Source organism: Stegodyphus dumicola, chromosome X1 (genome assembly GCF_044657685.1).
Source record: "Stegodyphus dumicola isolate Sdum_Otavi_A_Nest chromosome X1, ASM4465768v1".
NCBI classification, from domain to species: domain Eukaryota; kingdom Metazoa; phylum Arthropoda; class Arachnida; order Araneae; family Eresidae; genus Stegodyphus; species Stegodyphus dumicola.
In genome coordinates this window covers 172,771,081-172,794,185 of record NC_140780.1, presented here as the reverse complement: position 1 = coordinate 172,794,185, position 23,105 = coordinate 172,771,081, and the positions used below count along the sequence as shown (strand labels likewise).

General features: G+C 33.4%; 1 protein-coding gene across 2 annotated transcripts in view; it reads left to right on the top strand.

The window, feature by feature from the left end:
• LOC118200991 (kelch-like protein 5) overlaps positions 1-23,105 on the top strand; it is a 139,688-nt gene that overhangs the window by 9,685 nt on the left and 106,898 nt on the right. For both annotated transcript variants that reach the window (XM_035372991.2, XM_085808297.1), the window contains exon 2: positions 2,332-2,695. In XM_035372991.2, the coding sequence (XP_035228882.1) occupies positions 2,365-2,695 (331 nt within the window). In that variant the 5' untranslated portion in view covers positions 2,332-2,364. The remainder of the gene's footprint in view (positions 1-2,331; positions 2,696-23,105) is intronic.

Here is a 23,105-nt window from a genome sequence, read left to right as displayed (position 1 = left end):
GAGTTAAATTCATAAATTCTAATGAGAATGCACTAGTGAAGTAAAGCGCTGCTGTTTTACATAATTTCTGAGTAAGCTTCTGTATGAATTGAAATAATTCTTGCATTTAAACTTGTATTTCATATTAAGGTTTAACTTGAAATTAATGTAGATAATTACTGAGAGGGATTAGATTTTTGTAGCATAGTTTACGTGAGATGGGATCACGTGATTTGAACCGGCAAATCAGGATGTTGAACCATGAAAGGATAGTAAATTCTTAAATTTAAATGCCTTTTTACAAATTTATTGGCCTTTTACAAAATTTTAAACATTAAAATGTTTATGCCTTCTAAATAAAAAAAATCTTAGAACTAACATGTGTTATGTGTATGCTGTATGTTGTCGTCAATAAAGTCTGGTTGGCAAGATATGCGCCGGCGAAACGGAAACGCACCTAAAAATGCTGATAAAAAATATGCTTATTTTTTGTCATAACATGACGGAAAAAAGAAACTGTTAAGTAGTTATTGTGTGTTTTTTGCCCATGCACAGATCAGTAATCATTTGTTTCTTGCCTGTGCAGAAATCCACTTCTTGCCAAGGCTGTTAGAGAAGACAAGTACCACCATGTTTTCTGTACTGTGTTGCAGAAAGAGATTTACATTTTGTCTTTGTTATTGTGTCAGAATGGATTATCTTAAGCTAAAATCAAAATGTTATTATAGCAATATATTAAAATAAAAGGTGAAAATAGATGAAATGCTAAAGAGTTGAAAATACTTGTAGAACATTTCAATGATGGCTGTAATATGAGTGTTTGAGTGGTTTTACTCAGTTATTTAATTCTTAATAGTTTAGCAGTTTCCTACTTTTATTTAAAATCAGATGTATCTGATTAGCTTGAGATGTCTTAACTTTTTCTTTTATTATTTTTTCTGTATGGTATATTTTTCATGCATGTATTTTTACTTTCTCTTTCTACTTTGCAATTCTTATTTTGTTGCCATATTTATTGACTAGTAGATATATTTGCACTGATATTCTTTTTGAACTTTTCTTAAATAAAATCTTTTTTTTTTCATTCTGGAACAGCATTAATTTTTCCCCCCTTTACTATTCATTTTCTCAAGGAAAGGGTAAATATTTTTATAGCATGATTAAACGTGATTACATTATGTACATAAAACTCTTTCTTCTATAGTCAGAACCAAGTTTAACAAACTGGGATGCGCCAAATGATATATCCTGCTGCAGCATTATTATAACTGTTTCTTATGATGGTGAAAATGATGGATTCTCATAGTAGCGGGAAAGAGAAAAAATATTACATAACTTTGTGTACATGAAATTCATTTATCGAATGGTTTATTTTTGAATGTTCATTTGCTTTTAACTGATTCTGTATTGTTTTTAATTATATAAATATATTATTTATGAGTTAGCAAATCCTTCTTTTACCCATTATGCATCCACTACTATATTTCCTCATGTTTTCACCCTTTTTTAACTAGTTTTTTCATCTGAAAATTGCAAGAGGAAAATTATACAAGTAATTTAATTTCCAAAAAATTGGGTTAAGGTAAGAGTATAACAAATGAAAAGTAGTCATGGATAAAGTACTGGTAACTATCACAATATTATTTTTTTAAAGAAACCTACATTTCAGTAGGAATACAATGAATATTACAATATATCATGGTTATTAAACCATGCAGAGCGTAATGTATCTAGTTCAGTTATTTTGTTAGTATAGAGCTCGGTGTTTCCAGATCATTTATCTTGAGTCTTGACTGCAGTTCCCAATAGCAGCATTGGAGGAACAAAAGAAAAAAGAGGGGCAAAAGAAAGATCCAGATTTCAAAAGATTAAACATATCAGCAGTAGATAAGGCTGTACTGAGCTATAATTTTATATATAACAGAAGTAAGGTGAAATCACATGTTTGGAAAATTTCTGTGTTAGACCATCTGCTACGTCTGGGTAGTTTAATGAAGAATTTGCTCAAAATACTGTTCAAATAATAAATGCAAGGGAAAATAAAATGAATGAAATGCTAATACAAAAATGCAAGTACAAATTGTCCTGAATACAAATAAAAATAATCAAGGGCATACAATTTACTAATAAACTAGACATCAGAGGAAAAATCTATTACAACAGAGAAAGAAAGTAAATATATGAATATTTGTAAAATTTTCAAAACTTAGTGCTAAAATGCTAGAGGAGGAATACGTGAGGAAAAATGATATATCTAATTTTCTCCTGATAATTTCTGTGGTAAAATTACTTTTATATATCTTTTATGTCAATAGGAAACTAAAATATTTTATTTTTTATGTCTTAATGTAGGTACTTTAATGAGTTAATGGAATAAAGCATATTATGGATTCAAATGATGATGGCAAACTTCATATTGCTTGCACGCATGGTAGAATGGATTCAAATGATGATGAGAGATTTTATATCTCTTATATTCATGCTAGAGAAAGCTTGAAGAAAATGAGAGATCTATATTTGCAACAGAAACTTTGTGATGTTACACTTGTTGTATCAAATATTGAAATTAATGCCCATCGTCTTGTTTTGTCATCTGCCAGTGATTATTTTTCTGCCATGTTTACCAGCAGTCTTCAAGAAGCAAATATGCGTCATGTTTATATGAAAGACACTGATCCCGAAGCACTAAAGGCTTTAATTGAATTTTGCTACAGTGGTAAAAATCTTTTATTCCTCCTTACTTTATACTTTTCATCAACTTAATAATTTTCTTTTTTGTTATTACAGTCAAAAGTCTTTAATCCGGACTTGTCGGGATTTTGGCGATTCCCGATTATCGGTTTTCCGGATTATAGATTATCAATTTAAATCTGGTAAGATGGCATGCTGAAATTATAAAATTAAAAATATGAAACCGTAATTTATGAAATAAAAAGCAATTATGGTCTAAAGGGTATCAAAATTTACAAAAAAAAAAAAAAAAAGGCTTAATATTTATTTTTTTACTTTATTAAACATTTCTTTCAACGCGCGCACCCGTAAAACATACATTACGCATAGTCGAAATTAGAAAATTGCAACCAGAAAACTATTTGATGTGTATTTGTGATATTTCTAATGACGAGGAATTTGATTTAAATCATATCAATGACATAGTACATCGAGATGAAATACTACATTTAGTAAGGAATTATAAGCTGAATGAAATAAAAACATCTGCCCTGAAGATAAGGATAGTGCTGACAGATCAACTTCCAGTTCATAGCGCACCGCAACATTTCCCCCCTCCCCGCAGCGCAGCGTGAAATTGATAAAAAGATTTCGGAATGGTTAGAGAAACAAAGGATATGCCTTTATCCATTTTTTGCAGCAATTCCACTTTTTGTTTGATGGCCATCGAAACATGCTTTTGCTTTGTAGATCCTTTGGCGGCTCCAGAATCAGAAATTCTTTTTGACATAATCGAAAGTTCAAGCTTACTTTTATAAAATTGCTTTAACAGTCTGCAAAAAATAATAAGCTGGATCCAATTCGAAGATTAAGGAACAATGCAATCTGCAACATTAACTGAAATAGATAATTAGATAATTTTAGCTTAGTTTATACTGTCCGTTATACATTAAATGTGCATGCGTAAACGAATTATGCATTTACCCATGTGCAGAAAGTTTGTAGCTTTGAGGTCCGGGTTATAGATCATTCCAGATTATGGATGTCCGGATTAAAGACTTTTGACTGTATTATCATTTATGCTAAGGATGCTTAAAATACCTTGGCAAGATTTTCATTCTTAAAATTGTTCTTCTCAGTGTGCACGTTTTCCATTACTTAAGGAATGTTATGTTTGATGGTTTTGTTTTACCCAGCTGTAGAAAACATAAGGTAAAAAGATGCAAAGATAAAATTAAAAAAAATAAAAATCTGGGTTGACTTGACCCGTAAAAGGGAAGAATACTGAGTGTTTAGTGTGACATTGTTAGTGCTGAAAATTTTATTACAATGTGTAGTTACGAGTTGTGGAAATTACTTTGATTAATTGATAGATGGCGCTAGCGTTGCGTGTTAACGCGACGTGACGTGCTTTCTGAATTTCCATAGACGCTCCACCGGCAGTTTGATAAATGCATGTTTGATGGTTCGCACACTATTTGATTAGGAACTCTTCGGTTCCTATTTAAAAGATTTCGATTATGAAAGCATATAGATTTGTTTGTCAACTGAACCACCATATATTGATCAATGATCTGTAAATATTGTACATATTAAAAGTTACATTTTAAAAGTGATTGATGTCGATTTATAGATCTTAGAATATTTTGAAACAACTGGTGCATTAGGCCATCAAGAATTGGATTTAGCACGTTGCAAGTGTGCGAAGTCAGCAAAAGGTAAGGCTAAATTTTCTAATTTGTAGAGTAACTATGGCGGAAGAGTCTGTTGCTAAATTAAAATCGAAAAGAAAAGTTATCAGGACCACCGTGTCTAAGATTCTAAAAAAAATTGAATCGAGTTGAATAAAGAAGAACTTGATACAAATACATTAGAAGAATGTTTAGACCAATTAATCACGAAATCGAAAGCTCTGAGTGAATTAGATGCTCAGATAGAGCGTGACTTGAAATCAGAGGCAGAAGAGTTTGAAACAGAAATTCTATCTTGTATCGAATACGAAGAGAAAATTCAGTTATGGCAATTCAGAGCAAATAAAAAATTGAAAGAATTAAATAAAGTAACAAATTCGGATAATGAAAATTCTCTTAACAAAACTAATTCTAAAATCAAAAGCAATAAATGTATGCGTCTGCCAAAGTTAACCATCCGTAAATTCTATGGAGATTGTACCCAGTGGACAAGTTTTTGGAACTCTTTTAAAGTAGCAATCCATGATAATGAATCTTTAACAAAGATCGAAAAATTTAATTATTTAAAATAGTACTTATGCAGCAATGCTGCAAACGCGATAGAAGGTTTTTGCATTTCGGAACCAAATTACGATGAAGTTGTCGAAATACTTAAAAACTGGTTGGGCAGGAAAGATATAATTATAAATTAACCCATGCAAAAACTCCTGAATCTTACCCCAGTAACCAAATCCAGTGACACTTTAAAACTTCGCAAACTTTGTGACACTATAGAAACTCAAATACGTAGCTTGAAATCATTAGAAGTCACACCAGAAAAATACAGTTGTATGTTGATTCCAGCCATAATGAAAACTCTGCCGTCTTGTATAACCTTAGAATTCAATCGTAAAATGGATTCGTCATCTTTTTTTAATGTTGACGAATTATTGCAGTTTGTTCGTTTAGAATTGGAAAGTCGCGAGAGAAGCCATCTTTTGCTCTCCACTCATAAATCAGAAATCACTTCCTGTATTTATAAAGAGAACGGAGGGAAGGGGAGTATCGTCCATTCCACTCAGCAGCTGCTGGCGCCGGTTAAAGAAAACAAAACTACTAATTGCTGTCTGTTTTGTAATACATCCAAACATGTTACTGAAGACTGTGTATCACTGACAGTTGATGAGTAGAGAAATTTATTACGTAAACATGCCAGATGTTACCTTTGCCTGAAATCAAACCACCCCATAAAGCACTGTTGAAGCGATCTCGTCTGCTCCAAGTGCAAAGGTCGACATAACAGTTCAATATGCTTTCGCGCTTAGAAAGAACTAAATGAAAAAAATAAAGGTATAGAAGATTCGCATGTTCTTTCAGCATTCTCACGCAGCAAAATTAAAACTATTTCACTTCAAACGTGTTGCGTAACACTTCGAACAACTACGCAGTCGGTTTTAATTAGAGCTCTACTGGACTCGGGTAGTATGCATTCCTTCCTGAGAAAAGAAATCGCGGATAAATTGAAGCTTCCTATTATACGAACAGAGACTCTTTCGGTATTTACGTTTGGAAATAAATCATCCATTAGAAAAACATTTGACGTTGTTAAGAAAAAAAATACAGAACAAGAAAACACCGAATTTGAAAATCGAAATTGAAGCTCTCGTGACTGAACAAATTTCAAGTTCTGGTTTACCATCTCCTAATCTGGATAGACACATTTTCAGCAAACAGTTAGAAGGTTTACAACTCGCAGACTCTTGGGATTGCAAAGAAAAAATTTCTCTTTTAATAGGAGCTGATCATTATTATGATGTAGTAACTGGGAAACTTAAGCATTTAAACAAACATTTAGTAGCTGCTGAAACATTCGGTTGGTCTCTGCTAGGTCACACTAAAGGTACAACACACACGTCCACAGCCTTTAATATCATAGTTGAGGAAGATATAATATCTGATCAGGTAAAGAAATTTTGGGAGCTTGAAAGTTTAGGTATAAAACCTGAAAATGAATCATTCGACCCATTAGACAATACTATAATGGAAAAATTCGAATCGGAAATTTTATACAAAAATTCTCGTTACAAGGTTAGGCTGTCATGGAAGTCTGATAGAAAATATGAGTTACATGACAATAAAGCGATTGCGCTGAAACGATTTGAGAAACTTGTAAAGCGATTTCAGAATAACCCTGAACTCTTTTATTCGTATCAAACATTTCTACAAGATTATTTACTACAAAACATCATTGAACCAGTTCCAGACACTGATGATAGTGAATCTCAAATCACATTTTATTTGCCTCACAGAGAAATCGTTCGTAGTGATCGAACTACTAGTAAACTACGTATCGTATTCGACGTGTCTTCACATGGACCTGGTGAAATCTCGTTAAATGACTGCTTGCATATTGGTCCAAATTTGTATCCTGACATTTTTGAACTTCTGTTAGCCTTCAGGCTTCATCCTGTAGCATTTACAAGTGACATAAAGCAGGCTTTTCTTGAGATAGAAGTAGATGAGAAGGACATAGATGTAACGCGTTTTCTGTTTACTAAAAATCCATTCGATGATCCACAAAATTTTATAACTTATCGGTTCACACGTGTGTTATTTGGCATAAATAGCAGTCCGTTTTTACTGGCTGCAACCATTAAACACCATTTGAAACAATATGAGAAAACCTACCCTGCCACTTGCGAATTTCTAAATGATCACATTTATGTAGATGACATCATTGGAGGACACCAAAACGTTGAACTTGCTTTCAATACCAGTTTAAAATGCGTCAACATTTTTAGAGATGCTAGTATGATTCTACATAAATGGCACACCAATTCTCAAGAACTGCGCGAATTATGAATTAAAGAAGGTATTGAATCCGAGGAATCTAGTCATGTTTCGGAAGCTAAAAATCCTCCATTGAAAGTGTTAGGAGTCGCCTGGGACAACCGAGGTGACATAATTTACTTTGATGTAAAAAATTTGATAACATTTCTATCAAAACAAGTTAATACTAAACGTTTTGTCCTACAAGCAATAAGACGAATTTTTGATCCTGTAGGTCTATTATCACTGTTTGTACTTAGAGTCAAAATCATATTGCAGCAAATTTGGACACTTGCTTTAGATTGGGATGATGAACTACCAGAAAATTTATGTTCTGTATGGAAAACATGGTGCAAAGAAGTTTCTAATTTAGACGAAATCGGTATTCCACGATATTATTTTTCTGCAATCAGTAATAGTGATGTGGAAAGGATTGAACTGCACTGTTTTTCTGACACGAGCAAAAAGGCGTATGGTACAGTAGCGTATCTACGTATAATTCCTAGGAATGAACAAATATTTACGGTTTTTGTTGCTTCAAAGACTAGAGTAGCACCTTTAAAACTGCTCACCTTACCTAAGTTGGAACTAATAGGAGCTCTTTTGTCAGCCAAATTAGGCACTAGCATCACTAAAGTTTTGAAGTTACAACTTTTGTTTTTTCTGGACTGATTCAAAAATCACACTTTTCTGGATAAAAGACTGTGCAAAGAAATTTAAGCTTTTCATTAAAAATCGTATTCAGGAAATACAAAATTTGACATCCCCAGAAAATTGGCATTATTGCCCCGGTAAATGTAATCCCGCTGATTTGGCTTCGAGAGGAGCTAAACTTCACGAGTTGAAAAACAATCCTATCTGGTTTCAAGGACCAGAATGGCTTAGAATGTCATCTGAATTGTTGCTGCGACAGAATGAAGAGAAACCTGTCATTGAAGAAGAATTAGAATACCGCAAGAATATTAATGATATTTATGAATTTGTGTGCACAGCAGTTGAAGAAAGGCTTATAGACATCTCAAATTATAGTAATTTAAGGAAATTGTTGAGAATAACTGGTTGGATAAAGAGATTCATCGGTAAAATTAGGAAAACAAACCATGTGACAGGTCCATTAACGACTGAAGAAATAGAAGATGCCAAAAATTATTGGATTCGATCTGAACAAGAACGTTTTTATACCAAAGAAATTGAGTCTCGGAAGAAAGCGAATAAAGTCGAAAAGAAATCATCCTTATATCTTTTTAACCCATTTTTAGACCAGAACAGGATACTGAGAGCAGGTGGAAGATTAAAACATTCTAGTTTGTCACATGATGAAAAACATCCAGCAATTCTTTCAAGAGACTCCTGGCTAACGAATTTGATAGTAGAAAGTCCACATGTTAATATGATGCATGGAGGAGTAGCAACGACCTTAGCTGAAATTCGAAGTTGCTTTTGGATCCCAAAAGGACGTCAATTTGTCAAGAAAATAATAAGCAAGTGTCTTATTTGTAAAAGATATTCATTGAAATCTGCTGACCAGACCACTTCTCAACTTCCAGAAGACAGAATCAATGAGACACCACCATTCTACGTGTCTGGCATCGATTTTGCTGGACCGATTTACGTAAAAAACATCGAAGGAAGTCAAAAAGCCTATGTAACATTATTTACATGCGCTATCACTAGAGCCATACATCTGGAACTTGTACCGAAACTCTCGACAGATTCTTTCTTGATGGCATTCGAAAGATTCACATCTAGGAGAGGCAATTGTCGAGTAATTTATTCGGACAACGCGAAAACTTTTAAAAAGGGAAAAAAGGAACTAGAACATTTCTCTAAACTATTGTCGAATGAGAAATTCCAAGATTTTCTGTCGAATGAAAGAATCAGTTGGAAGTTTATAATAGAACGAGGGGCTTGGTGGGGAGGCTTCTACGAGAGATTAGTAAAATCAGTGAAAGAGTGCTTACGAAAAATTCTCGGTAAAGCTTTACTAACGTTTGAAGAATTATCAACAGTTTTAGCACAAGTGGAAGCTGTTTTGAATTCTCGTCGTTTGACATATGTGTACAATGACCACAAGGAACCGTTGCCTATGAAGCCAGTCAATTTTTTTATTTTTGGAAACAAAGATTCTACATTACCTATCAACTTTAATTCCATTGTTAAAGATGGTTCTACCAAGTCCTCTCTGACCAAAAGAAAGATTTATCAAGATTTATTGGTTAGGCAATTGTGGACTAAATGGAAAAAACAATACTTGATGGATCTTCGGACAGCTCATCAATTAAAAAATCGTAACGTTTATGATGATCTAAAAGTTGATGATCTTGTATTAATTGAAGGCAACAATAAGTGCAAACTTTTGTGGAATTGTGGTAGAGTGATAAACGTTTTCCGTGGGCGTGATAACAATGTTCATTCTTGTGAACTAAAAACTGCTGATGGAACAATAATAAAACGACCAGTTCAATTATTATATCCTTTAGAACTTTAAAAACATTTTTATTGTTTAATAATATGAATATGTTTTATGCAATTGTTTATTTTGATAATTTAGTTTCATATGATTTGATTAAGAATATTTCAAATTTACTGAGTGTCAAATTATATTTGATGATTAACTTACCTTTTTTTTTTTTTTTTTTTGGAATTTAGTATAGTGATTATAATTTGAATATATTTTCTATTCATTAATATACTTATCAATTGTTTTATAATTATATGTTAAAATACTTATTGATATAAATTTGATTGTTGTTAGATTAATTCGAACTCTTGACAGAGTTCAGGTGGGGAGTGTGTGGAAATTATTTTGATTAATTGATAGATGGCGCTAGCGTTGCGTGTTAATGTGATGCGACATGCCTTCTGAATTTCCATAGACGCTCCACCGGCAGTTCGATAGATGGATGTTTGATGGTTCGCACACTATTTGATTAGGAACACTTCGGTTCCTATTTAAAAGATTTCGATTTTCGATTATGAAAGCATATAGATTTGTTTGTCAACAGAACCACCATATTTTGATCAATGATCTGTAAATATTGTACATATTAAAAGTTACATTTTAAAAGTGATTGATGTCGATTTATAGATCTTAGAATATTTTGAAACACGAGTAGCTCTTCATGCTTTCTACTAGTTTTGCATACTGCTGATTAGGCTGCTCAGCAGCTCCTGAGATGAGGAATGTCTTACTTGAATTAGCACGCGTCTGAATTACTAATTGATCCATGTTGTATAGTTATATGGTGTATCCCAGTGGCCAAATGCTCCCATATGTGTTCAGTGGAAATCAAACCCAGTAAGCAAGATAGTTCAGATGTATTTTGTCCTTTTATTCTAGAGCTGCTGAACTAAATTAAGCCGTAGAAACCAAAACAAAATACATTTCTCAAAAAGCCCTTTGTACTGATGCAATTTAACATCCTATGAACATCAGCTGTTACAATAGAAATACTAATTTTATGCAGAGATTGATGCTGCTAACAAATGATACCATTCCTCTGTCTGTAAAATTATTCCTTACTATGAAGTTATAATGCACCCCCAAGACACATTAAATGTGCGTGTCAGTGGTCATTCTCTAGCATACCTCAGTCACTGAACTATTCTTTCAGGACGGCCCGCTAACCAGATGCATTATTTTGTGGGGATGGGCATTTTGTGCTGCTAAGCCTAACATTGAGAAAAAATTCACACAAATTAAATTTGTCCAATTGTTCTAATTTTTGGTACATTATGAGAGGAGCACTCACATACTTATCACAAACTTATTAATTGTATTTTTTTTAATTATAAAATAACCAATTTTAGAGTTACCTCAACTAACTATATATGGCAGATATATCTAATCACAGATTTTATTTAATACTACACATTAATAAAAATAATTTAAGTTATTAAAAATCTCTTTAACAAAGAAACAGCATGCGCTAATTTTAGACTTACTTCAAATAAATATATGTAAATAAATAAATATGTCTGTGTTAGAATCGCTATAACTATCCCTTTCCAGTACTGCAAAAATATAATCATTGTAATCAATGTGAGGAAAAAACTCATTTATCATTTGTATATACTCTTTTGTTAAGTTCCATTTTTGTTTTGCCATTTAGATGTAAAAATATTTCATTAAATAATACAAAATATCTGTCTTAATGCTAAAAAAAATATCTAATACTTTCTCTTCAATTCTATAGACAGACATAATTTCTTGTTCAGTTACAAGTTCCACTGTTCGAGTCCTGTAGTTGTTGTGTTCAGAATTCCAAATAACTTATCAATCGGCAATTTTTCACTTTCATTAACTTCTCTGTCACTTTCTTCACTATTGGGAGCAGTATTTTTTGTATCTAGAACCATATTACAAATTTCACCGTCCGTTAATTGATTGATGATTGGAACATTGTCATCACATTTCAAAACTTCTTTTGTATCATCTTCATCACCGCTTTTCCACGTTCTTTTACAAAATCCATTAAATGGAAATTTTCACTTGTTTGCTATATCCAAAAGCCTTCAAATTGGTGGCTATCATCTTCATCATCCTCACCATAAAATAAGGTAGCTGCCATAAATTATGCCAAGCATTTTTTAAAGTATCTGAAGGCACATCCTCCTAAGATCTTGCAATCTTCCACACAGCATATTTTATGTTAAAATATTTCAAAAATTCTTTAATAGTCATGCCATTATTCAAGAAATTTAACATGGATTTTTAAAAATGCTACTTTATATTTGCATTTCAGCACACATACTATTCCGATACCCATAGGCTGAATGATGGATATGCAGTTTGGTAGAAAGAATAACATGGATACACTACCTTTCATTAAAACTTTAAGTGAGATATAAGCCGAACAGTTATCTACAATCAGGACAATTTTTGCATCATCAGGTAAACCAACCGAATTCAAATTTTGCAGAGCCTCGGGTATGAAATGATTTTCAACCTAATCAAACCAAATGCTTGGGCCATCAGTGCTCTTTTATTTGCATGATATATAACAGGGAAATCTTTACTCTTTTAAATGCCCAAGGTCATGTATTTTTTTCGATTACGAAACGTTTACACTTGTGTTTTTCTGCAGCATTTACGCATGCTAAATTTGTTAAGCCTAGCTTTGGAATCTTTGACATCATTTGGAGCCTCTTATGTAGAGGTTGCCAATGTATTATTATTATATGTTGCCAGAAAAAACCAGTTTCATCAGCGTTGTAAGTTTGTCCTGGATATAATGTTTCACTGAGTTCGATGAAATCATCTGCAAATAGTTCAGCTGCTTCAGTATCAGCTGAAGGATTTTCACCTGAAATTTTTAATTGCAGTATACCACGGTGATTTTAAAATTTGTTTAATTAGTCTGTTGAATATGTGCACTCAGTTTATTTCTTCATAAAATATTTTGGCTTAAGCTATTATTGGACCCATCAATGACACTCCCTCGCTGCGTCTCTGTCTGGTCATTCAATCATCACTTTGTAATGATTGTCACGTTTAGCATAGCGAATAATATTTTTGTTATTCATTACAAGTGGGATGTCAGATTCCACAAAAAATTCATAAAGTTCCTTTTTCTATTGTGTCATACAGTTGACTTTCCAATGCCACATTCCTCGCATAATTTGGATAGGGATATACCAATATCCATTTTTTTCAGCAGTACTACTTTTTGTTTAATGGACATCGAAACATGCTTTCACTTTTTAGATCCTGTTGCAGCTTTAGAATTAGAAACTCGTTTCAACATAATTGAAAGTTCAGATTTTAGTTTTCATAAAATTGTTGTAATTACACTAGCCTACAAAAAATAATAAGCTGGATCAAATCAGAAAGTTAAGGAACAGTGCAGTCTGCTATATTAACTGAAATTCTTTGGAATCAGTGAGGTGTAATTTTAGCCTAGCTTAACAATGTTCGTTATACATTATTGGTTATGAAGCATAAGACTGGCAATGAAAGACAGTATGTTCCATTAAATTTTGTCTTGCTTCTATTGCACACTGAGAGAATTAAGCCTGAATTGTATTAATTTAATTATTTATTATACTTATGTCTAATTCTTGCACACGCTTAAGGCTTATCTGAGTCCTGAATAAATAAATTTGCACATATACTTAAGCTTACTGAGGGTCAGCGCTAGATATTTTGCCTTCTGATACAGTCTCTGTGGGTCTTAAATTCTGCTACCAGGCCTAAGTTCAAAATTTTTCTTGCCCCTTAATTTTGGGTCCCAGGGTTTTCCCTAAATTCTAAAAATTTTACCATCCCTTAATTTTGTTACTCGGTGCTTCTCTAAATTCCAAAAATTTTGTCTTCCCTAAGCTCTGCCGCCAATGCGGCCAAGTGAGCTCTGTCGCTGGTTCTGTGTTTACATGAATAAAAAATCAGTTAAAAGCATTAATTTGGCCTATAAGCATCATTAACAAAATCTGTTTTTAACATATGGAAAGAAATTTTTATGAAATTTTTTTCTCGTCAACATTTAGTGCATTATACAAAAAAAATGTTTAGGTATAGTTGCATGATTCATTACTCAGGTTATCATGTGTTGATAAACATATGGTGATGACAGCAAAATATAATAAATAATGATTCACCAGGTTGGCACCAGCGATATAAAATATTAGTAGTTGTAAAATGAACTATGCTTCTATATAGAATGTTTCAGTTGAATGTTGAGATGTATGCCAAGCAGATACACAGCCAAATTATTTATTACACAAATTTATGCTAAAATGATTGTTTCTTCAATAACGAGGTATTTTATTTAGTGCCGAATTAAAATTAAGAATCGGGATTCTCCGTATGTTATCTTACGGGGGAAAAAATCAATTGCACATGCATAAAGAATAAAAAAAAAATCTTAAAAAAAATTTTGTTGATGACTTCAAAGTCCGGATTTCAGATCATTCTGGATATTGAATGTCCGAATCACGAACTTAGTACTGTATTATGTTAACTTACATTAGAAATTCACAAAAGTAACTAAATAGGAAGTTCCTTATATGTACAGCCTCACAGAGTGTTTGCTGATTCACCCTGATCTAGTAACCAGAAACACCTCAGAAACACTGTCATCAGCCAGACAAGGAGAGAACTTCAGATGTTCCTTAGAAGCTTCTGTAATATGGTGATAAGTCAGGGGATCTCTTTTAGAAGAAACTTTCAAAGGAGAGTTGTAATTAGCTCAACTCATTGACTTATTCCATTTGCTCCTAGAAGTAATTCCAAAATTCAGCCAGGAGGTGAGATTATTCTTTTCTTGTCATCATTACCAGTAAGAACAGTGTTTTTTTTTTTTTCTTTTCTTTTAGGTCAGATGACTGATGTGACCTTTTCTTCAAAACTGTAGAGCGCCTAAATATTCCTGACAAAATCTTACCCTAAAGGCTTTTTGAACATTTTGAAGATAGCACAATCTACATCTTAAAATTGTAGAATTTGTCTCCTGTTTTTTACATTTGGTATTAAATCTTTTTTAATTTCTTTCAAAAAATCTTCAGGTGTTATTCCGGTAAGATTTGAATTAGCAGTAAGAGGTCTGCCACTTAGTATAGCCTTACAGTTACACACATTGGTGCACATCTCTTCATAACTTGACCAGGCACACTCAAGGTCTTTTAAGAATTGTTTCCATCATTCCAATAAGGCATTTTCAACATGCGAAAACAGGAGGATAAATTTCCAAGTAATGCATTCATCATTTCTTCTTCTGGAGACATCTTTAAAATCAATCGATTCAAATGCAGTACTTGTTCCCGCAAAATTGGTACCATTATCAGTATAAACTGTAGAAGGTCTACCACACCTAGAGGTAAAATGATGAAAAGCTTGCAAGAAAGATTCGATTGACATTTAAGTCACAAGTTTAAGGTGAATGGTTTGGTACACAGCACACATGAAGAGACAAATCCACATTTTCCTACTGTCTCTTAGTAATAATGATCCTACAAAGTCTATGCTTGTGATTTGAAACATAGTAGCATCTTGAACATGATCCTGCAGTAAGGATGGAGCTAGCAAATTCACACTTTTACTGCAAATGCATCTGCAAGTAACATATGTACACAAAGCAGATTATACATTTCTTCGTTCTTCCAATAATCATAAATTTTCTCTGAGAAAGTTAAGATGTGAGGAACTCAGATATGACCCTTTCTTTCATGTTCTTCCATCACTACACATCTGACTGTTAATGGGTGGAGAGCATTTAATATTTTGTCATTTATTCTGCTAAAAGTTTCCATGTTTTGAGCAGATAATAGACTTCTTGCCTTTGTTTTATACAGTAAGATTTCCTCTCAGCATCATCTCATGGCAACAGCTATAGAGATATTGTTTAATCCAAGCCATCAGTCTCGATGTTCTCTAGTAACTTGAGAATCAATTGCTTATTATGTCTCTAATGCCAAGAGTTCTTAGAGACAAACAACTTTCCTTCCTTTCTAGTAAATTCAACTTCAGACTAGTCTTTCAGCGATAAAGAAAACTGGTCTCCTCCTAATGCATAAAGTTTGCCAAGCAGTGAGCTGATAGTCTGTGCTAGGCAAGTGAGACGTGTTGATTGTGACAGAGATATGTCTTATGATTCCTTTGCCATTAACTCTCTTATCTCTTGTACCCAGTGGTTAGCAAATACATTTCAGAATTCTTGTCTTTTATTCCAAGCAAGTAAGGTTATACAGTCTGTCCAGAAATATGTATTCTTACTCTAAAATTCTGTTGTTGCAATTAAGGCTGAACGAGAGACACTTGTGGTTGCCTGTAAGTCTAACCATGTCATGGTGGTTCCTTTCTTTCTGCCTGATGAAACTGTACTCCTGGTTTGCAAGAATTGTACTTTTACACCATTTTGGGTCTTGATTTGCATGAATACTATTACAACATAAGCTAATTTGTTTGCATTGGAGAAAAATGTAAGGAAAATCTTTTATTGTCATTCTCACAGTTCAACCGCCCTGGAATATTTACTGTTTTAAGTAGGAAATGTTCATTGACCATTTCAAGAAACTAGATTTTGTTTCTTTATCAACTTCTTGCTCCAAACTTAGTTTCATCTCCCGTGTCCGCTGGAGCATAGTTAAGGAACAGAATGACAAGGCATGTGACCTTTAGAGGATCAAAAATATGATAAGTGGTAGCTAACATTACTCTTCTAGTAATTGTTATGAAACACATATCACTAAAATTAGTTCTATGGGCTCTAATTGTATCATTATTTTTCTTCCATAGCATTCCCAATACCCACGTCACAGGTGCAGTATCTGTATTTTGGTCAGTGTACTCCCACCCTTGGAGCTCAAACTTTCACTGTGCCATTACATTTATAGCAGTTTTTATAAATTTTTTCCAATTCCATGTTATTCTGCACACTTATCATGCAATTGTCAACAAAAAAATTGTCGAGCAGTTTCTGTATATTTTTCATACTGTAAGTCAGTCTTTTTTATAAGTTTCCAAATGATATTGGATAGTAACACAAAGTAGGAATGGACTAGCAGACACTGAACACTATACGGTATTTTCTATAAATTTTCAGTATTCCACCATGGGAATACCATAGAAATATCAGGAAATTTCTATCACTTGCATGCAAGCTGATGCGGAGGAATGCTTTGCGGATGTCCAATACAACTCCTTTTTCATGTACACAGAATCTAACCAAAATTGATGGCATTAGCTCAATTAAATTTTTTCTCTTTTTGAGGCATTCTTTCAGACTAGGGAATCCCTTTTGTCTTGAAGAGGCATCAATGACTGGTTTAATTTTGGTGGTAGTGTGCTCTTTGATGACCGTCTATGGAGCAAATATTGGCATGATGCATCATTTTCACCTTCTGGAACATTTTTGGTTATACCTTCTCCGAGCCATTTAAAGAAAACACTTCTTCATGCGCCTCATAAAGGCCTTGTTTTAATTTGCTTACTATCTTATTAAGCCTTTTTAGGGCCATATTATAATGATGAGGTAGGCAGTGGGTGATTTTCAATCTCAGGCCTCAAACGGCCTTCACCTGGATAGTATCCACAGAGTTTTGCTCAGCAGATTCGGGCAGTTCATGTTTAGTCTTCTTTTCTGATGGATCAGCAGTACCCAAAGAATCAAGATTCTATAGCTCTGAGATGCATGCATCTTTTTTTTAAACATTGAAGCTACAGTTAGCATTGCACTTTAATCGCTAAACTTATTTGTGTGTCCCATAATTATCCAACTAAGCTTGGTTTCAGTAGCTGTGAGGCCAGAGGAAAGTAATTTGTACTCTCTAGTCATAAGCCTTTGATCTATAGCAGCACCTAATAGAATTTCATTTGGGCTAGTTTGTGGTTCTGTTAGCAGTATGTTGAAATCTGAAGTTCTTTCTGCCAAAATCCTTGACCTATAGGTGGTATGGTTACACAAATAATAGGCTAGCTAAGAATGTCTAAGGAACAGCTATAAGTTACAGGTAAATTATTCAAATGGATAGTATAAACATCTTGTGTACAGAGATCCATATTAGCACCTCTAACAGTGTACTATAAGTCAGTCTTTTTTATAAGTTTCCAAATGATATTGGATAGTAACACAAAGTAGGAATGGACTAGCAGACACTGAACACTATACGGTATTTTCTATAAATTTTCAGTATTCCACCATGGGAATACCATAGAAATCTCAGGAAATTTCTATCACTTGCATGCAAGCTGATGCGAAGGAATGCTTTGCGGATGTCCAATACAACTCCTTTTTCATGTACACAGAATCTAACCAAAATTGATGGCAAAATGGATGGTACAGCTTCTCTTTTCTGACCGATTTATAGCGTATTTGTTTTGCTCTAGTCTGTGACTTCTGAAAAGCCGAATCAATTATTGCATCCACTTTTCACATAACTCCAGCATTCTTTATAATAATAGTGAGGGTTTGCAACAGAATGGTAGGTGTTTTAGCGATGTTAGCCAGTGCTTCAAACTGAACTACAGATTCATTAGCTTTATCTCTTTTCTTTCGATGAGCTTCTCTTACTGCAAATTTTCTGTACATAAGTGTGTTGTGACATTTGCTGCAAACAAAACAATATTCTTTGCTTTGGCATTTCTTAACACTATGACCTGTTTTTTAAACATAAAAAACAACGATGCGATTTTTCTGTTATATTTTGCCTCTTTTGCAATGACATATCGCTAGCTGCATTGCATTTCCAAAAATTTTGATGACCTCCCGCAAAATATATACAAAACTTTTGCTCTTTTTGTGGAGATGTAAAGTAACTGCTCTAGGGTATGCATAAATGTTTACTATGTCTAATCTACGCCCCCCATTAAACCAAAACCTTTATTGCCAGTGATATTCTATCTTCTAATTCGACTTCATTTTGAAGAAACATAAGTAACCTATCCAGTTCTGTCTTGTTTAAAGATTTTTAATCCATGGCATACTCATCTGACTCTCCTTCCTCTAGTGCGTCTTCAGTTGAATTACGATAAGTGGACCATAACCTTTTCCATGTTGTACATGTTTTCTCTGGTAGAGTAAATTCAACTAAAGGATAGAGCATTGCTGCACACTTATCTTGTGTTACTCCTAACTCCACAGTTTTACTTTGATCTAATCATATAGTTTCCTTACAGAAAGCACTTTTACCAAACTGTGTTTCTGGAGTATTAAAGAGAGGACATCTCTAGCATATACTTCAATAAGTAATTTGTTTCCTCTGAAACATGCTTGAAGTTGCTTTCCCCCAAGGAGAAAACTGAGTAGTAATTCCTCTGCTGGCAAACCTTTTATCACAGATTGTAATAAACGGGCAAATTTTTCATGATCATATAAATTTGTATCAAGGTCAATTTTCTTAAACTGTCTCCAGTAGCCTAACCAAATTTTAACATTACCATCGAATATGGAAAGCTCTAATTTGGGTAATGGCATAGTCAGTGTACTTGGGGTATCAGTTACTTCATTACAATTAAAATTCTCTTCCTTCTCACTTAGAAATGCTGCTAACTTGTATTCTAAAACTTGCCATTTGTCAATATAAAATTCTGACTCATCAAGCTCATTTTAAATTACATCATCTGCATTACTTATCTCAAACAGAATATTTCTAAATTGCTGTACTGTATTTATCAGTGATTTTGTTTTACACTGGAGCAGTTTAGCTTTTTGATTTTCTTATCTACAGATAAATCAGATTCACATTTTGATACTCATTGTATGCAATTGTAAATGATTTTATGTGTTGCTTGTGGGGAAGCTTTTAAGTTTTCCTTATTACTCTTTTCCATTTTACTTAAAAAGTTTTAAATGATTAACAGAGAATAAAGATTCAGTGCTTACAATAGTCTTCTCACATGACGCCACTAGTTGGGTGAAGTTACATTCACAATATAGGTATTGTAGTACTAATATTTTCCCCATTCACAAAATATTAAGTAAGAGAAAACATTACTCAAGTAGACGGCTCCTTACTTATTTATCCTTAATTACCACATATTTTATAAATAGCCATTCTCAGAACACTTTTTTCATATCTATAAAGAATAATTAAACAACTAGAACAACATAGGTGATGCCAATATGAAGAAAGAAAAAAGTCCATTATAACCATTGTTAGGTGAACTGGCTGTAATGATTGAAATTGTTTTATTTCTTATTCTGGGAGAAATCATTCAATTTCTGACTTTTATTGATACAACTTCGGCCACCCAGTCTGATCTCTTACTTTGAATAACCAGTCATGGGCAAGTCACTATCCTTGTAACAGCACGTAGAACATTGAATTATTGTCAAGGTGTCATCTTGGAAGTTGACCTTCCGTTTGTTTCTGAAGAAGAGATATCTAAGCTTGCTGATCAAATGGTTGTGGTGCTAGGCATATCAAGATGCATAAGGAAGGTCAGTTGTTTAATATGAAACAGGTGATCCTGACTTTCAGCTCACCTGCTCTGTCTAAGAATATTGAAGCTGGATATCTTAAGCTGCGTTCAGACGGCGGCATAGAGGCATAGTCATAAGGGCATAAAATACGGGAGTTCCGTTCACACCCGCGAGATGGGGGTCTAAGCTGTGGCCAATGAGGGAAGCTACATTTGCGCATGCGTGGCTGTGTCTACATTTTTCGCGCTCTGTTTTCTAGCTCGATTGATTTCCCACGCTCGCTCTGCTTGTTTTCGTTATTTTGTGTCATGGCTTTTTCAGCTCAACACAAAGTTTTACTCGTTCAACAGAATGCTCTTTTATCTGCCCTTCTTATAATCCAAGAGGCAATGGAAGAAGGTAAAAAAAGAAAAGGACAAAATAGTCTAGAGATATTTTTTGAAAAGACCGATACTTGGTTGGCACATATTTCTGTGGAAAGCAGTATGGAATAGTTCTGCATTGTGCTGTAGTACTCTCTATACTATAAATATGCACGTGTATATTTATATAGATAAAAACCTTCTTCAATTTTTATATATAATTTATCTTAGGAGAAATATGATATTCTAAATATGCCTAATTAAAAAAAAATCTTGAATATAAGTGGCAGGTAGCCTGTATATAATATTTTTCCGTTTTGCAGGTGTGAAAGCAGTTAAACGGAAAACAGTACTTACCATACATTATTTGATTTTTTTAAATTTTCAATTAAAAAGAACATGTTTCTGTGCTTAGCACTCCTTATTCACTGTCAATCACTGCAGTAGTTGGCTGTACTACCAGTATCAATTATCACTAGTACTAGTATCCCACAAATGGTCACCATGACCAGCAACCACAACTAGTACGTTACTATGAAACATTCACCCGACAATGTATTTTATGCTCAATCATCAAATACATTTTGCTGTGTTGCCAGCTGTTTGTATACATCTATTTCTAATAATTTATATGTATAAGCCGCACCCCTGAGTTTCATATGCTTTTTCTGAAAAAAAAAAGGGGGTTTTACACCCGAGAGACTACAGTAGTACATAGTAAACACTAACTTTCAGGAATTTTTGTGGATGATTCTGCAAACTGGTATGTTTACATCATATGAGTAATTCAAATTAAACTCTGCTCTGCTGTGAGGTGTCATAGATGTAAGTTTCATCCACGTCTGTTGTCAGAAGTAATTACTTGTAATGATTTTTCAGTTGATGACAGATTATGACAGTTCTTCACACACTGGCAGACATGCATATTAAAGCACCAAAAAGAGTTTAATTTCAACATATGCTGTCATTTCTATTTACGACCAGTATCTCAAAAGTAATTTCACATTGACAAATTTTAGGTACCTAAGTCTTCAAATACAACCAAATTATAAACATTCATATCTTATCCAGGAATTTCTACCAGAGAAATAGCATGAATTTAATGATCAAAATTGCATTCAAATGATAGTAATAAGGAGTGGATAATAATAGCAAATACTATTCATTAAATTATAGTCCATGTTATGAATTATGTTTGCTATTCAGTTTCATTAAAAGTAAATTCCTTTCATGGAGAACATAATTAAAAAACAGAACATCAACAGGAGACAAAACTGTCTAGACTGTTGACTGTTGTTTTAAGGATATTTCACTATATTTTCTCCTTCTTGGAATTCATAAGAGCATTTTCTCAAAAGATTATTCTTTTATTACTTATACAAAGCTTTCACCGTTGAATTTACTATTGTGACTATTCTTAAATAAGTGGAAATATTTTTTTTTTCTTTTTTTAAAGTAATATTTTTACTGTAAAAAAATGACAGCAGATTCTTGGTATTGATTTGATGTTTTAGTAAAATTAATTCATGAAGTTTTTTCAGAAAGAAAATCAGCATTTTGAAGCAAATAGCAATACGATATTTCCAGCTTTTTCAATAAATTTATTCTTAAGTACAAAAATAATTAACAGGAAGAAAATGATAGTAATAATTTATACAAAAATTATAAACAGAAGAAAAGTACTAATAATTTACACAGAAAAAAAAATAAATAAAATTTTTGCAAGCATGCATTTTTTAAGGAATTTTCATAATAAAATGAAAAATATTAGATGGGATCAGTCATCTACATAATCATACGCAGCATGCATAATCCTGAGCTTAACTTTCATTTTACGAGTTTCATCCATATTTTTCAATTTATAGTGAAAACTCATTAAAAAATGCATCTCATCATCTTAGATTTCTTGCGAAATCAACTCACTATTTCATTTAGAAACGATTACAACTCATTCAGATATGATATGCTCCATATTAAAAAAAATGTCGCCTTCGATGTAGCAGCGAAATCGTCTAAAGATAGCCACTTTGTTTTAGCTTCGCTCTGATTGGTCGACGCTTATTCCAAACTCGGCGTAAAATTGAAAACTTGGAACCTTGTGCCACGAGCCTTAAACCAGATTATGTGACATAGTACAGACTGGTTTGGTTGCCTTGCATATGGAGCTCGGCTTTCACCACTTATGCCCTTTACGCCCCCGTCTGAACACAGCCTTATCTTTCCTGTAATACCATATATTCCAAACTCTATGTGATGCATTCAATGCCAGTGTTTCAGCCATTCTAAGTGATGTCATAGCAACATTACATGTATCCATTGCTCAAAGATCAATCATGAATGTGATAATTACACTGCTGCACCATTGTGTATAAATTGCAAGGGCGAACACCCAGCATTTTCTTGCTCATGCCCAAAATGGAAATCAGAAAGAAGAAGTCCAGGCCACTAAGGTTTCTACAAACATCTCTTTTACACATGCCTGCATGATAATAGGAAGCACGCAGCCACAGCCAAACATGTATTTTGCTAATGCTGCAGAATCATCTCAAGCCATTGGAGTTCAAACCTTGTTTAGTTTAATAAACAATCCATCCCCAAACCAACAGCCTGTAAATAGCAATAAAAATGATAAGGTCCCTTTTCAAGCAATACAAAAAAGGATACACTAATTTCAAATAAACCAAAAGTAAATACCCAAAAGATGGTTACCAAAAATAGAAATCATAGTAGTAGTTCAT